The sequence below is a fragment of the Lagopus leucura genome, unplaced genomic scaffold (genome assembly GCF_019238085.1).
Source record: "Lagopus leucura isolate 7727_CA_CO unplaced genomic scaffold, USGS_WTPT01 Super-Scaffold_73, whole genome shotgun sequence".
NCBI lineage: Eukaryota > Metazoa > Chordata > Aves > Galliformes > Phasianidae > Lagopus > Lagopus leucura.
Window position 1 is genome coordinate 19,372,084 of NW_024962252.1, and position 15,089 is coordinate 19,387,172.

A 15,089-nucleotide genomic window follows, 5' to 3' on the forward strand; every position below is an offset into this window, starting at 1 on the left:
CAGGCAGACTTTGCTGGCTTTCAGGGCTGCAACCAGCTGTGCACCAGCTCTCTGAGGACTTGTGGAGCCTGTCTGCCTTTCCACTAGTGCTCTGTGAGCTGTGTATGTGCTGTGCCTACCAAAGGTGGTGTGCACAGTTGCAGTCCTTCAGACCCTCTGCCAACTTCTCTTATGCTCCTGCCCCAGCTCTGGCTGCTCAGACAGTCCTTCCTGAAGCATCTCCTCCCCATCCTTCTTCAGTAACACTGGTGTCTGTAGGGTTGTTTCTTTCACATTATTTTTCATCACCCTCTTACGCAACTGCTGTGCAGCATTTTTGCATGCAGAGCCCAGTTATGTCCTGTGGTGGGCTGCTGGAGCCAGGCAGCCCTGGCCTCACGTCACAGAAGGCTCTGCAGCCCTGCTGCCAGCAGCTGGGTGTCTGCACACAGCATGCGAGAGAAGCCCTATTTGTGAGATGTATTATAGTCCCTAGAATTTCCAATTTTTGTTCAGATAAGAATTCTTGAGAAGTAATTGACAGTCACCTGGAATATTTAGCAGTTTTGTATATTGTATACAATTGCTAACAGAACTGACTATTCATACAGTTTATTGGATGTAATTTTGGGAAACTGAATCAGTTAAGTGGTTAGCTTATTTTGGAGCAACAAATTGAATATTTTTTATGGTTTCAGAAGAACAAAACTACAACACAGTGGTTGAGATCAGGCTACAGAGTCATTGAGTGCCATTCAGTGGCTCGTTTGAATGCTTAACAATCCTTAAAAATACAGGATATAGTGAAGGGATGAAAAACTCATTGTAAAACTTAAGTATTAACATGACTATTAGACTGAATGATATTGAAGTTTAACTTGAAAAATGTACTTATATGCACCGAGATATGTTGTCACTAAAATGATTCAGGCTCTTGTGCAAAAGAGAACCATCATACTCACTTCTGTGATGTGCTTAGTATAGGCCAAAGTACATTGAACCTAAGTATTTTCTCCTTTGCTTGTATTTTGCCAGTATAGGCAAAATGTTTTTGGCCTATTCCACATTTTGTTCATCCTATGGGGACTGTTACTTACATAGTAGCCCACTGGCCATCACTGGGTCTTCTTAATAATGAAAAACATACTCTCCAAAACATCCCAAGGATTTTACATGAGCTGAATCTTTGCTGTAAGGCAGAGTAATTTGAAGGCTGAACTCTCAGTGCTTCTGCACGGGAATTATAAGGTCATGGCCTGAATCTGTGACTGAGCACCTGGTGAAGCAGTATAGCCAGCCCTGAGAGCACAGATGGAAGCAATTCACCTGTGCCATTGCAGGGGGTGGACCCAGGGTCAGGCCTTTGCTAACCTAATTTAAGGGCTGGCAGCAGTAAAGAGAAGGATCTTTGGAGTGCTTCGTGAATCCTGAAAGGGATAAACAATTCCTTCTTTTTTACTAGACTGTGACTTTAACCTTTTTGGGGTGATCCAAAACTGGTTTAAAGCAGCTATGTCTGCCAGCGCTTATCTTTGCAGCTTCCAAAAGCAAAAGAAACAAGCAGGAATAGAACTGGAATAGAACTAACAAATAATAACAACATACAATCAACTATCTGATCAATGCAGTGATACTAATGGAGGAGAAAAAAAATGGCACCACTTGTTTCCTGTCTTTCTGTCACCAGTAGTCTCTCTGATGTACAGTGTTCTTGCAGGCCACAACATGACTTTTGGAATTCCCTGAAACTGCATAACAAAAGCTACCATATGGCTTACTGAGATTTGCCCAAAAGTTTTCATCTTCATGTCACAACAGCATGACATGAGTGAAGACCTCGCTGATTCCTAAAGTGGAGTTCTCACTCCTCTAAATAAGCTTAACACATAGTTCACAAGCGTAACTGTCAGATGGTCCAGTAATGCAGTATTTATTTTTCTTCTGAGTTGATGGTAATAAGAGTTGCCTGCCCTCTTACATTATTTGGTGGCAGATGCTTTTGTTAGATAAAGCAGAGGTCAGGACACAGTGCATCAGTTTTTGCCTACTGTAGTATCCTTCACAAGTGCTGGATATTAACTGCTTTTCAGAGGAGAGCATAACAGAGTCTTGATGCACAACTTGTGAATAATCAGAGAAGAAACAAAGGTTCTATGCTCTAAAGGCACAGGTTTACATTTACTTAAAAATATTTGTTCTGTATGAATAAGTTTGTGCACAGAAAACCTGCTAGAAAGAGCCTCTTAGGAAATGACTTGGGTGTTCCTGAGAACAACAGGTTGGCCATGAAATAGCAGTGCACCCTTGTGGCCAAGTAGGCCAACGCTATGCTGGGGTGCATTAAAAAGAGTGTGGCCAGCAGGTGGAGGGACCTGATCCTTCTCCTCTACTCTGCCCTGGTGCCCATTTAGAATATTGTGTCCAATTCTGGGCTCCCCAGTTCAAAAAGAAACAAGGGTCTCCTGGAAGGAGTCCAGGAGAGAGCCACAAAGATCATAAGGGGCCTGGAGCACCTCTATGAGGAAAGGCTGAATAACTTGGGTCTGTTCAGCCTGGGAAAAAGAAGACTGAAGGGGAATCGGATTAATGTTTATAAATATCTCAAGGCAGATGGGAGACAAAGGGATGAGGCCACTCAGAAAATAAGAGATAACGTAAACTTTTATGTTCTTCTTTTGCTGTCATAAATTTAGTTTTACCACATATTGGCATATTTATGTTCTGATGATAAGGTTTTATTGTTCTGCTTTTTTTCATTTTGTTTTTAATGAAACCCTGGGTGGATGTCTTCACTGTGCACTCTGACAAAAGGAGCTTGAATCAATCATGGAATCACAAGAGTCATAGAATCATAGTGTCACAGAATGGCTTGGTTTGGAAGGGGCCTCGAAGATCATCCTGTTCCAACCCTCCTTGCATTTACCCTTTTTGCACATGGTTTTCTGTTCCCAGTTTGTAAATTTTTCTGCCACGTATGCTTGATTTCCTGTATACTGGGAAGGTTTGTACTTTGACTTATCCCTCAAGATAAATCAGTAGGATCAAGATAAATCTGTTTTCCCTTCAGTGAAATCACCAATGGGAGCTGTAAAAGAGATCCCTAAACAGACCAAAGTCAGCTCAGTGATGTCAAGGACCTGCTACGTGCATTTCTTAATTCTTTTAGGATTATAAACTCCATCATCTCACTGCTATTGTTGCCAAAGGTGGTTTTGATCTTTACATCTCAAACGACCTCTTTGTAGTCTAGTCATGCTATTCTGCAAGCTGCAGCATATATTTATACCTCTTCAGATTCTTGCTGGTACATCCCCAGAAGGGCAAGAATTTCAGTGATGTATGCACTGATTTGACATCACACCAAAATATATATTTCCCTGACAAAACGGACATTTTCCCGCTACATAAGAAATGAGAAGAAATGTAAATTACTGCCTTTGCTCTAGCAATAGAGAAGTTACAGCACATAGAGCAAAAACATTTATGTTGTCCTTACAAGTATAAAGAACTGAAAATTAAAATCTAGTCATAAAGTTCTAGGGTAATATTCCTATTTACCAAATGAGGCCAAAACAGATGATACTATACTAACTATATGTAGTATTCTAAATTGTTTTTGCAGTGCTTTCTTTCAAGCCACTTCACCCTCATCTTAATTGGAAATGCAACCTCTTTTTCTCCCACACAGCTTTCCTGCATATCACTGCTTGGAAAATTTTTCTCTGTGACTAAAGTGTGAGAGATTTCATTCCTATACCAACTAGGAGGCTGGAAATAAAAGAAAAGAAGACTTTATCTTACCTACTCAGTTCCTTTCCTTGAGTAAATTATTTTTTTACTGTCAGTGTTGAGAATCAATAATGTAAAACACTCTTCCCTCATTCAGAGGATCACAAGCATTTGTATTATTTTTAATGCAAGCATGAAAATCATTCATTATTAAATAACTAATTAGTAAGCAGCAAGAATACAAGAAAATTATGTTTGCTGATTTAAATTAGAATGTTTTGGAAAAGGACATATTCACAGGATGGTAACAGGCAGTTGTGGTTATGTGTTAGTAAGATGAATGGCCTTCTGCTGTTGCTGCCATATCAGCATTTTGTACCAGGCTGTAAATGTACATTTAAGGTTACTTGGTCAAATCAAGCAACAAACAGAGTAGGGATGCAACATTTGTTTATGAAAGTAAATTTATCAGAATAGAGATTCACATCTACTGCATTTTCTGTTTGTTTGTTTGTTTGTTTTTTAATAAAATTTAAACTATTTTTGAGGAAATAAGTAATTGTGAATGTGTAGCTGATTAATTATACTCTACACCTATTTTTACCTAAATATTAGAGAGCTTTTCATCTGGTAAGTTTCTGAAAGTCTGGGATTTTTGACAGAAAGGAATGCTATATACTAGGAAACACAGCATAAGCTGTCTTCTCCCACTCACATATAAGGATTTTTAAATTTGCCATCGTAGAACAAAAAAGATGATGTTCACTAAACATAGTTAGCTGACAGAAAAAAGGAAGTAAGTATGTCCAACACATCAAATGTGGAAGAGTCAAACATGGAAGTTCATTAATAAATTAATAAGTTCAGCATATCTTTCCAACCGTGCTCATTTCAATTAGACACGTTTAACATTTTTGCTGTTTTAAGTCTTGACTATATTTTATTGATTACAAGAAGAGATCGCCTTTACTAGAGAATTTAAAGCCTCTCCATTAGTAAGAAACCATACACAAAACAAAAGAATATGGACTAGCAATTAATTTACACAGTTGAAGGACATTTCAGTTTTCAGTGGCACAATATATCAAATGAATATAACTCAATGAACATAAAATATATAACAACTAATGAATAATTTATTTGGAAAACACTTTTATTTTGTTTAATAGTGAGAAGCATATTGCATGATCAGAAATATAATTCTACTAGTTCTAATCAATTATCTCTCCTACAGCATTTGCTTGTAATATTTTCACAGTGGATACTAAATATCATAAGTGAAATCTGAAAATAGGTGATTTCTACCTGAATAATACCTTGATTTGTTAAAGCCATTATTAAAGTAAATATATATATATATAAATGATGTAATAAATAAATGACCTGTCATTAGTTTCCATTTTCTTATGTAAAACGATTGATGTTTGTTATTATTTGCTCAGCATAAATTTGTGCATGAAATGTTCTGATGTGTACTACAGATTTCTCTTATAATCAAAAATGGCATCTCTTCAGTGCTGCTATTCTTTTGGAAAAATAATTTAATAAAAAAGCCATTTGCAACAAACATTTTAAGGAATTAAATCTGACAACAGCTTTCAAAGTCAGCATTTCACAGTAAAAGTAGGAGAGGAATCAATGACAAAATATATCTGATTGCAAACTGCTGGCATGATTATGAGAATATAGTGAAAATAAACTAACTGTGGCTAGTTCTGGATCAAGAAGAGTGTCACTTGAGGACCAATGTCTTAAATAATATTAACTGATCTAGTACTATTGTGATATATGTACTCACGAGGACAGGAAGCTTTGAGGACAGATGAAATGGCATCATGGTCCATGTGGAGGCATGGACAAGAGGTGATGAACCAGCCAGGAAGTATCACCTACCCTTGGGCATCAGATGAGGGTCAGAAGAGGTAGATGCACTGTGAAACTATGAACTGTCAATATCCCAGATCTACTAGTAAGACCCATTCCAAATTCATGGGCAATTTAATGGTATTCCCAACATCATTCTTTTGAAAGCATTTTAATCTACAAAATAATTTGATCACATCAGAGAAATCTGTATTGTTGATTTCATCAACCTTCTACAGTCCCCATCACAAGAGGCCTTCATTAACATATCATAGAATAATGGAAGACTCAGGAACTGTGACAAGCAATCAGTTAAGTGCTTAAATTTTGAGGTCTTGGAACATCTAAAGAATAAATGTCACAAAAAAACAAAGATTAAACTGTCTCTATAAGTGTACAAAATTGTCTTTTTCTGTAACTTTGAAAAGTTCACAGATATCTCTGAGAAGCCTGCAATTATTTTATCAACTAGCTGCTTAGTTTCATCTGCCTTGTGGCATAAGAAAACAATGCAGTATATCTACATAAACAAAATCTAACGTACTCTGGAATATGATAGGAAGAAAAAAATAACTGCAGAAGCATGCACGTATTGGTATTACTCAAAACTAAGCCAAGTATTACTCTAACACTTTATAAATACAGCATTTTTCTTTCAGTTCAAATTTACAGGAATTCCTTATTTTCAGTGGAATGCAAATTATAATTTATGTGAAGAGCTTTGTGATTCTGCGTATGTGAAAAATCTCTTTCAGTGATATCTGTACAAATTGAAAATCAACAGGTTTGTTATCATTTCTTTCTAAATGAAGAATATTCAGAAAGCAATACTTGGCACTTTCAAATAAAAGATATTTCCTTAATTTTATATAATAATGCACGCCATGCAACGGTGATGGAACAAAGAAAGGGACAGACCCACGTCACAAATTTCAAATGAAAATCACATGTTCATATTACCGCTCCATACCTGTATAAATTTCTGTAAAACCAGACAAAAAGAAAAGTTGAATGTATTATTTAGATGCATTTTTTCATTTAAAATATTTAACTACTGTACAGTGAAGATAAATTTATATGTATATTTGTGCAATTCAGATTTCGTTATAAAAATTATGCTTCACTCGTTCTGAAATAATGAAAAGAAAAATGCTAATATAGAAAACAGTAGCAGTAGGTCCTAATAAATAATATGCAATTCTTCTGTTGCTGTTTTCTTCTTCTATCTTTCTTTAATATATCAGAGCTCAACAGAAATTACTAATGTATGTGGACATACAGAAATGTGTACAGAAAGCTAGTATTAAACTCATTTTTTCCTCATGGCCTTGAACTTGTGGATATCATTTTTGCCTATATTGATTCTCACCTTTAGTTCAGGCAGACAGATCCTTCTGTGTTTTAAGATCCTGTTCTCATTTGCTTAAAATTTACCAGATTGGACAGGTATTATTTACAACATATACCAGGATTATTGTTTTCTTACTCTGATTTGCATGTTGGCAGATATCTCTACATCACAAGCAGACCTGCCATGTAGAAAAATAATGCTGCAAAGTTTTGTTTCACCAACCAAAACCAAAACAAAACAAAACTTGATGATCAACTTTTTCTGATAAAGAGAAATACCCTCATTATTTGTAGGGCCACCAGGGAAAAAGTTTATCATATTTTAAACCTTTGAAAAACTGTGATTTCACATACTTTTGGGGGAGTAAGGGAAAGATGCATAGAGATTTTCATTTGCAATAAATATACTTTGTATCATCTACATAACATAAATCTCCTCCCTGTCACCAAGGTACTTGTACAACATTCTCACAGCATAACTAATGAGATTCAAACCCCTGATCTGCTGTAGATGACTGGATTTAGAGAGGCAGTATTCCCAAAGTACTCGTGGCTGTAAAAGCTTAGAAAATATTTCTTGTGGATCAAGGTGCATCCCAAGGTGCAAAGTGAAAGCGGAGCTGAAATTACAGCACATACCTCACTGAATTTTTATGGACAGATTTCTCATCTAGGGTTATTTGAGATGATTTGGGGTTTTTAGCACTGTACCAGAAGGTCATAGGTCTCCTACAGGTCTTGTCACATCCACCAGTGCTTTGTGGGTGCCTAACATATCCCGGACTGTCGAGATGGTACTTCAGTTGGTTAGGTTAAAAGTCTGCTCACTGACCTGCTTAGTTTTGGAGACAGAAACACCTGAATTTAGCCATCCAGACATTAATTTTTAGAAACAAGAGCAAGCTTGATAGAAATAACAGAAAAATTTCCAAAGAAGTTCCACAGATATTTCATATGGAAGCCAACAGCAATTCCAAGTCAACCTTTTTCTTTATTGCTTAGGGGCAATACTGATTTCCTAGACCATATACCATAAGCATGGATACACTGTTTCTCCATCTATAAAAAGCTCCTACGTGACACAAAGCATCCTTCACAGCTCTCTGCACTCATTCTATTTTTTTCCCTAAATGAAATTTTATTTGGCTGCTCAGCATCAAGAGAGTGGCAAAAACAGATATAAACTGATGTTGAACAGGAGATATTCTTCTGTGGTCTAACACATATACATGCCACCAGAAGCCACAAGTCTGCCTTTTAGCGTGGGTGTTGGCACAGCAGAGACTGAGATTTGGACTGTGAGTGCTGAAAAAGTAATTGCTCCATTATATCTACTTTAGTCCTTTGCCATCATGAGCACTTACATTTCTTACTTATTATCTGTTTTGTAATTAGCTGTTCCCATAATAGAGTGTCCTGTGCTGAAAACTCCATTATTAGTCTTGCTTTTCAACAGAGTTAAGCATTTTTTTTTCTGCTGAGTTGCCTTTCTCACTAGTTTACTTTCTTCTGCAACATGTTTAATGGCTAATTACCATTTTTGCTTTAATCTTAATTGCAACACATTTGGAGACATGTGTCATTAAGACTGCAACAAATAAGTACACATTTCCTCAGAACTGAATTTCAATTTTCCTCCACAATTACATGTATTTGATTTAAAAGGTCATACCTATTAGTAGCATTTAGACCAAACAAATACAGTGCATTTTTAAATGAGTCATGCAATCATTTAGATCAGAGGATAATTTTCCTTTCTCTCATTATTAAAAGCATGTTAATAAAGAGTTTCTTTGTTTGTTTTTAAGTAAAAGGAAATATTCATGTCTCCTACTGAAGGGCTATCACATATCAAATATACAATCTCAACCCAAAGGGGGCATTTTTTTTTTTCTTCCTTGCTGAGATTTTCTTGCAAATAGCAGTAGACAGGATTAGTAAATGGGCAACAGAAATGATGGAAAAGTAAATCCAAGCATAGAAAATGGAAGAAATTTGCAAAATGTAAGATCTGTTCTTAGCTTTCAATCCCGAGTAAAAATAAAGCAGCCTCATAGAACAGGTCCATGTCTCTCCTATACTGAGGACTCCACATCTAGATGCAGTACTCCAGGTGAGGTCTCACCAGTGCAGAGTAGAAGAGCAGGATCACCTCTCTTGACCTGCTGACCACCCTCCCTTTGATGCAGTCCACAATACAGTCGGCTTTCTGGGCTATGAAGACACACTGGCTCATGTCCAGCTTGCCATCTACCAGTACTCCCTAGTTCATTGTAGCAGGGCTGTGCTCAGTAAATCTGTGGAACTAGTTGTTCAAAGGATATTTGAACACACTGCATGGCTCCTATAGAACAAGAAAAACAGCCAGGGCACATATACATCTAAATATGGAAGAAACAGCTAATGACTGCTGTGAAGCACCTAGAAATACCTAGAAGTAAACATGTAATACTAGATCAATTCATCAATGTAAGAATGAGACATCTACTACTTCACTGGCCTGTTTCATCAAAAAGCAGGGAGTAAAAAAACTGTTTAGTAGCAGAGCATTTAAAAGTCACCTCAATGTGGATATCTATGAATCTCATACAGCTGAGAAAGACTCAGCTAAAATCTGTGAACTAATGTGCCCTTCAGGCTTTAAGATACTTGAAGACTTCAAACTCATAAAAGCAAATAAAACTGCAGGAATTCAAAAAGATGTTTCTGATTTTGCTGGCACAGATGGAAGTGTATAACGGATATGTTTCATCCTTGTAACAAAATAAATCGCTTAAGACAAGAAAGGTACTTTGCTAAATGATAATGGAGACCAGCAAGAGACCATAAGATAAGGTAGCTTAGAGGCTTAGAAAAAAAAATTAGAAAAAACTTAGCATAAAAGAATTAGGAGTCTTTCTCTTTTTCATGGAAAAAGGAGGAGCTCGTTGATTTCATAATAAAATTATTAACTTCTGCTTCATACTACTTTGTATAAAATAAATTATTTCAGGTCCCTATTTAACATGCCTCCATATATGGATAATATATATATTTATATACAGATAAAGCATAGCACTGAATGCTACATAGTTTCCTAATGGCACTATTCTTGAACTGTGTTTTTGAATTTTTAATGGAACAGAACAGTATTTCCATTCAGAGACATTGATGCTTTTATTCTACCTTCCATGAAATTGTTAGTACTCCTAAATGAGCTACAGCCTCACATGTTTATCACACACTCTCTTCTGCAGCACTTAATATCAGGTCCACAATAACTGTGATTCCAGTAAAGAAATGCTACAATTGTAGAATCAATATCATAATAGAAAAGTTATTATAACTCCTCTTTGGCTAGGATTCTATAATGGAATCAAGCTCATAAGAGAACTGAGAGCCCTTTTTAACACATAAATTACTGGGAAAGACTATCACTGAGAATTTATTGGCCAAAACTGTAGCTAAATATAGCTCTAAGCTGTCTGTCTCCTATTGCTGACATTACATTCTTTGACTTGTCCTGTATCCAGATCAAGTTAATTTTTCTTCCTGATCCCAGTTCCAATAATAGGGAAAGTTGCAGAAAACTAGCTGATCACATTCCTTTGTTTCTGAACAGCTAAACTTCTGAATATCCTTTGAAAAAGTGTCCCATATAGATAACTATAAGTGTTGTATCTCAGATACGATATAAAACAGGTGGGAGAGGGAACATTTCCAAAATAGGAAAAGAACATTGTATAACAGTAGAAGTAAGTGGCTCGGTGGTAAATAGCCCTTCAGTGTTTAAGTATGAAGTATAATAGTAGTTTGTACCATATAAAGTCAGTGAAAGAAACAAAGAACTGGAGTTAAAAAATTGGAGTATCATACTGAGATAATTAGAACATATTTGCAAGCATACACAGTATTTATGGCAGATAGCAGAAACATATACAGATACTATTATATATATATTTTTTTTTTGTCTGATCATAGATACAACACATGCACAGTGAGCCTCAGTAACTACTGGGGTTTTCATGTGGACTGACATAAAAGTCTCTTCATTGATAAAGTAATCTGCTGTAGATTTTTTATTCTTTTATCAAATGTAGAGCTTCCTTGACAGCAAGGTCTAAAGCATTATGATATAAAATTATATAGACTTTGAATGACATTATTTCATACTTTATCAGTACAAAAGGTAAATCTCTCTATCTTCAGAAAATAGAAATTCAATTTCATCCTCCACAGGACAAGAAATTTAGCTGAAATAGGGTGACAAGACTTCAAATACCATATTTAGTAATTAGAATATTATTAGGAGATGACAACAGTGTTATGTTATATCTGGAATTCTAAATGCTTCTTAAGTTTTCTTTTGAGCTGTGCATAGATTGACTGCTAGTACTCTCAGACAATGTTCAGTAGAACATTTGGAAAAAATGAAAGGTAGCAATTTCAATGATAATAATTCCAATGAAATATCTGAACATATAGAAAGACCAGTGATCTGCACTAGCTGTGGGGAAGTCCTCTATCTGGTGAAACTTAAGGAGATGAATGTATTTGTTTTGTCACTGTCAGAGTTACAGCAACAATGGCAGAAGAAATACTTCTCCACTATTGACTTTACTGTAGAAATCAGATTTTCCAAAACAGTTTGTGCCCACAGGAAAACATCACACACACATCTGGCTTGTAGAGTTATTTTACACAGCCAGGACCATCAGACATTTGAAGGAAAATCTAGATATGTACAAGTGCTTAAGTATCATCGTGTTTAAAAAACGTAGATGTCTAGAAAAACCAGTGGATGAACTAAAATATTTTGTTATAGTAGAACTACCCATGCTTTATAAAAGCACACAAATGCAGTAAAAATATTATTTTTTCATTGAATTATCATAGTCACTTGGGATGAATGTAAGATTTATCAGAATATAAAGTATCAAAAAGTCAGTGAAACAAAAAAATGAGAAGCAGCTGAGCTTGTCCTCCAAAGAATGGGAAAAAAAAAAAAAAAAAAAAAAAAAAAAAGGATTTTAGCAACAGGGAAAGAAAGGAGAGGAAACTATCTTTTTTAAGCCTTCTTGTCACAACAAACAGATTTTCCACACTAACCAAGGAAATAGTCAATCAGATAAATGTATACAAAACGATATCAGTAAGCTAAATCCATTTCTAGGTTAATCTGAAAGTCTACCTTTTCTGTGAGTGCACCTGAATGTCCAAATCATGCTCTGAATTCCTTAATTCTGTGTTCTACATATCAGAGGGTTGGTCTACACATTCTGGAGTGGTTTATGTTGGTTGTTTTTTTTTTTTTTTTTTTTTTTTTGTAGTGATGCACAGTCTGTAAGTCAGATTGTGTGACCACAGAATCAAACCATTACAACATATTAGGGATATATAACTTCAATTTTTTTTCCCAAGAAATGGTGACATTCACAACATTGCATGTATACTTTTCACTACACAAGAACTTCTATGAAAATATTCACAACTAAAACAGATATTCCTATATTACTTTTATGATGTCTTTACTTACTCAGTGAAATAATTCTGTAATAAGGTACACACAAAGCTATTTGTTACAATAACCAGAGTATTACCACACAACTTGAAAATAGAGTTTAGCTTCCCATTATTTATCTTGGGCTTCCTGTGAATCTGTTAAAGACTACGCTTACATCCATCTAATACTAAATAAACATGGTAAGAGATTGTGGTAGTGTGCTCCTATGAACCTTGCTTTTTACTTTTATTTATACCATCATGAACCTTGGTAGTGTCAGTTTAAGAATTTGATTTAAAGCAATGCCAAGTTAGCCTGTAAAGAACTCAGAAATCTCAAAAATCCTTTATTTAAACAAGAATCCTTAGAACAAGATTTTAAGCATTCTATACCAAGAGCTTTATGATTTCAGAGGATCTCAGATAGTTAGCATTTATGAATCTTTCCAGAGGAGTTTAACCTTACCACTGAGAGCAATAGAGATTGCTAGCTTCTTGAAGGATGACTACAGAAATGCTGACTTTCTGAAATTTTAATAATTTATTTGAATATCTAAATGAGAACGAAAGTCTCCTGAAAATCTGGCTGCTTGTGAAACAACTACTTCCAAGACCAATATTTGTAACCTTGTGCTGGAAATGGTTTCACATTTTTCTGTGCAGTGCAAATTCTGAAACTGTGCTACTCATTTACTCATTATCTTACTAGACTTTATTCAGCAGAACATAAATTAAAACCAATAAAAATGACAAACTAGATTTTGACCATTAACTAAAATAATAAGAACATTAGAGCTCCTTTTTTTCTTGTGAATAATGAGTTCAATGCAACTATCTTCCCCAAAGGGGAAAAACCCTGCTGTCTCAACATACAAGGAAAATTGTCTTTTAATGATTATTCTGGAATCCTAAGCATGTATCATTATATTGAACGGCGGGAGGAAAAATGTGTTTATATTTAATTTATAAATCAACAAGCATCTTTAATGGAAATTATCACTTAAACTAGATTTGCGCAAAAACACTGCATGATTTATTGTCTCAAATTTTAGTACCAAATGTTTAAAATTAACCCCACAACATTTCACTGATAAGGATCACAATAAAACTTACATTTTAAATGTATTTTCCTTAAAAGCATCAACATAAATAACCACACATGATTTATGGATTCCAAGATAACTATAAATAATTTTCTGGGAATAGAAACATAATTTAGAAAATGCCACAAATCGAATGAGAGTGAACAATGTTTAGAACAAAACTGTTATGGTTGGTCATTGAGCATATGCCTCTCATTTTGTAAATAATCTTGTTTTGTTAGCAAACTGATTTTATACTATTCATTTTGATAAATAAGTAAACAGTTCAAGTACATACATAAATAAAGTTTACTTCACATTACTCGCAGCCTAGGGCGCAACTGACTGGTCATCTTAAGAGTCTTGCCTGAGAAAATGAAAGACTAATATAATGTTGTAGGAAGAGTGAAATGAGTTTAGGCAATTGACAGAAATGCTTTCTATAGTTAATTACGTTTGCTTTCCCTTCTCCCTTGGTGTTCATTACCTTTAAATGGAGCCATACATTGGCAGAAGTAATTACCCGGTTGGTCAACACAGGTGGCTCCATTCTTACAGGGAAACGAAGCACACTCATCTATATCTGTTTCACATCTTGCACCTTTGAAAAGACAAAATATGTGAATGTTTAGTAAGACAATCAGGTTCCAAGTCATATTGCATTTGCACCACAATAACTTCAAGCAGCTTTTGAAAAGCAGCGGATATAAATCAGCCCAACAAAGATCTTTCAATACAAATGTCAACATTCATTTAATTCTTATTGCCATAAATTTGTAAGAACTTATTTCTGAGTTGCTAAGTGGTAAGAAATCTTCCTGGAATGAAGACTAAATTATCTACCAAAGCTAAGAACTTGGAGAGAGAAGATCTGCCTGGTGTAAGTGAAGATTGGGTTCAAGATGATCTAAAGAACATGGAGGGGCCATGGGATCTAATAAGATCTATCTATGTATTCTGAGGGTACTGGCAGATGAAGTTGCCAAGCCACGATCCATTATATTTAAAAGGTCATGTCAGTCTGAAAAAGGAGAAATAATACCAATTTTTGAGTATAGAAAAAAAGACGGTGCAGGGAACTACAGACCAGACAGTCTCACTGCTGTGCCTGGCAGGATCATGGAACAGATCCTCCAGAAGGCCCTACTAAGGCACATGGAAAAGACAGATGATGTGATTAGTGGTAATCAACAAAGCTTCGCCAAGGGCAAATCATGCCCAACAAATTTGGTGGCCTTTTTTATGGAGTTGAAGCATCAGTAGATAAAGGAAAATCAACTGACATCATCTGCTTGGACTTGTGCAAAGTATTTGACACTGCCCCATATGATGTTCTGATTGCCAAATTGGAGAAAAATGGATTTGATGGATGGACGACTCACTGGATAAAGAATTGACTGGATGGTTGCACTCAGAGAATTGTGGCCAATGTCTCAATGTCAAAGTGGAGACTGGTGATGCATGGCATTCTTCAAGGATCAGTACTGGGACCAGTGTTACTCAACATCTGTGCAGGTAATGTGGACAGTGGGACTGAGTGCATCCTCATCAAGTTTGCAGATGACCAAGCTGTTGACACCATAGAGGGAAGGGATGCCATTCCAA

General features: G+C 35.7%; 1 protein-coding gene across 1 annotated transcript in view; it reads right to left on the reverse strand.

The window, feature by feature from the left end:
• The window catches only part of EYS (eyes shut homolog), a 643,894-nt gene that overhangs the window by 498,413 nt on the left and 130,392 nt on the right, over positions 1-15,089 (reverse strand). The window contains exon 8 of the mRNA XM_042889745.1: positions 13,972-14,085. Coding sequence (XP_042745679.1) covers positions 13,972-14,085 — 114 coding nt within the window. The remainder of the gene's footprint in view (positions 1-13,971; positions 14,086-15,089) is intronic.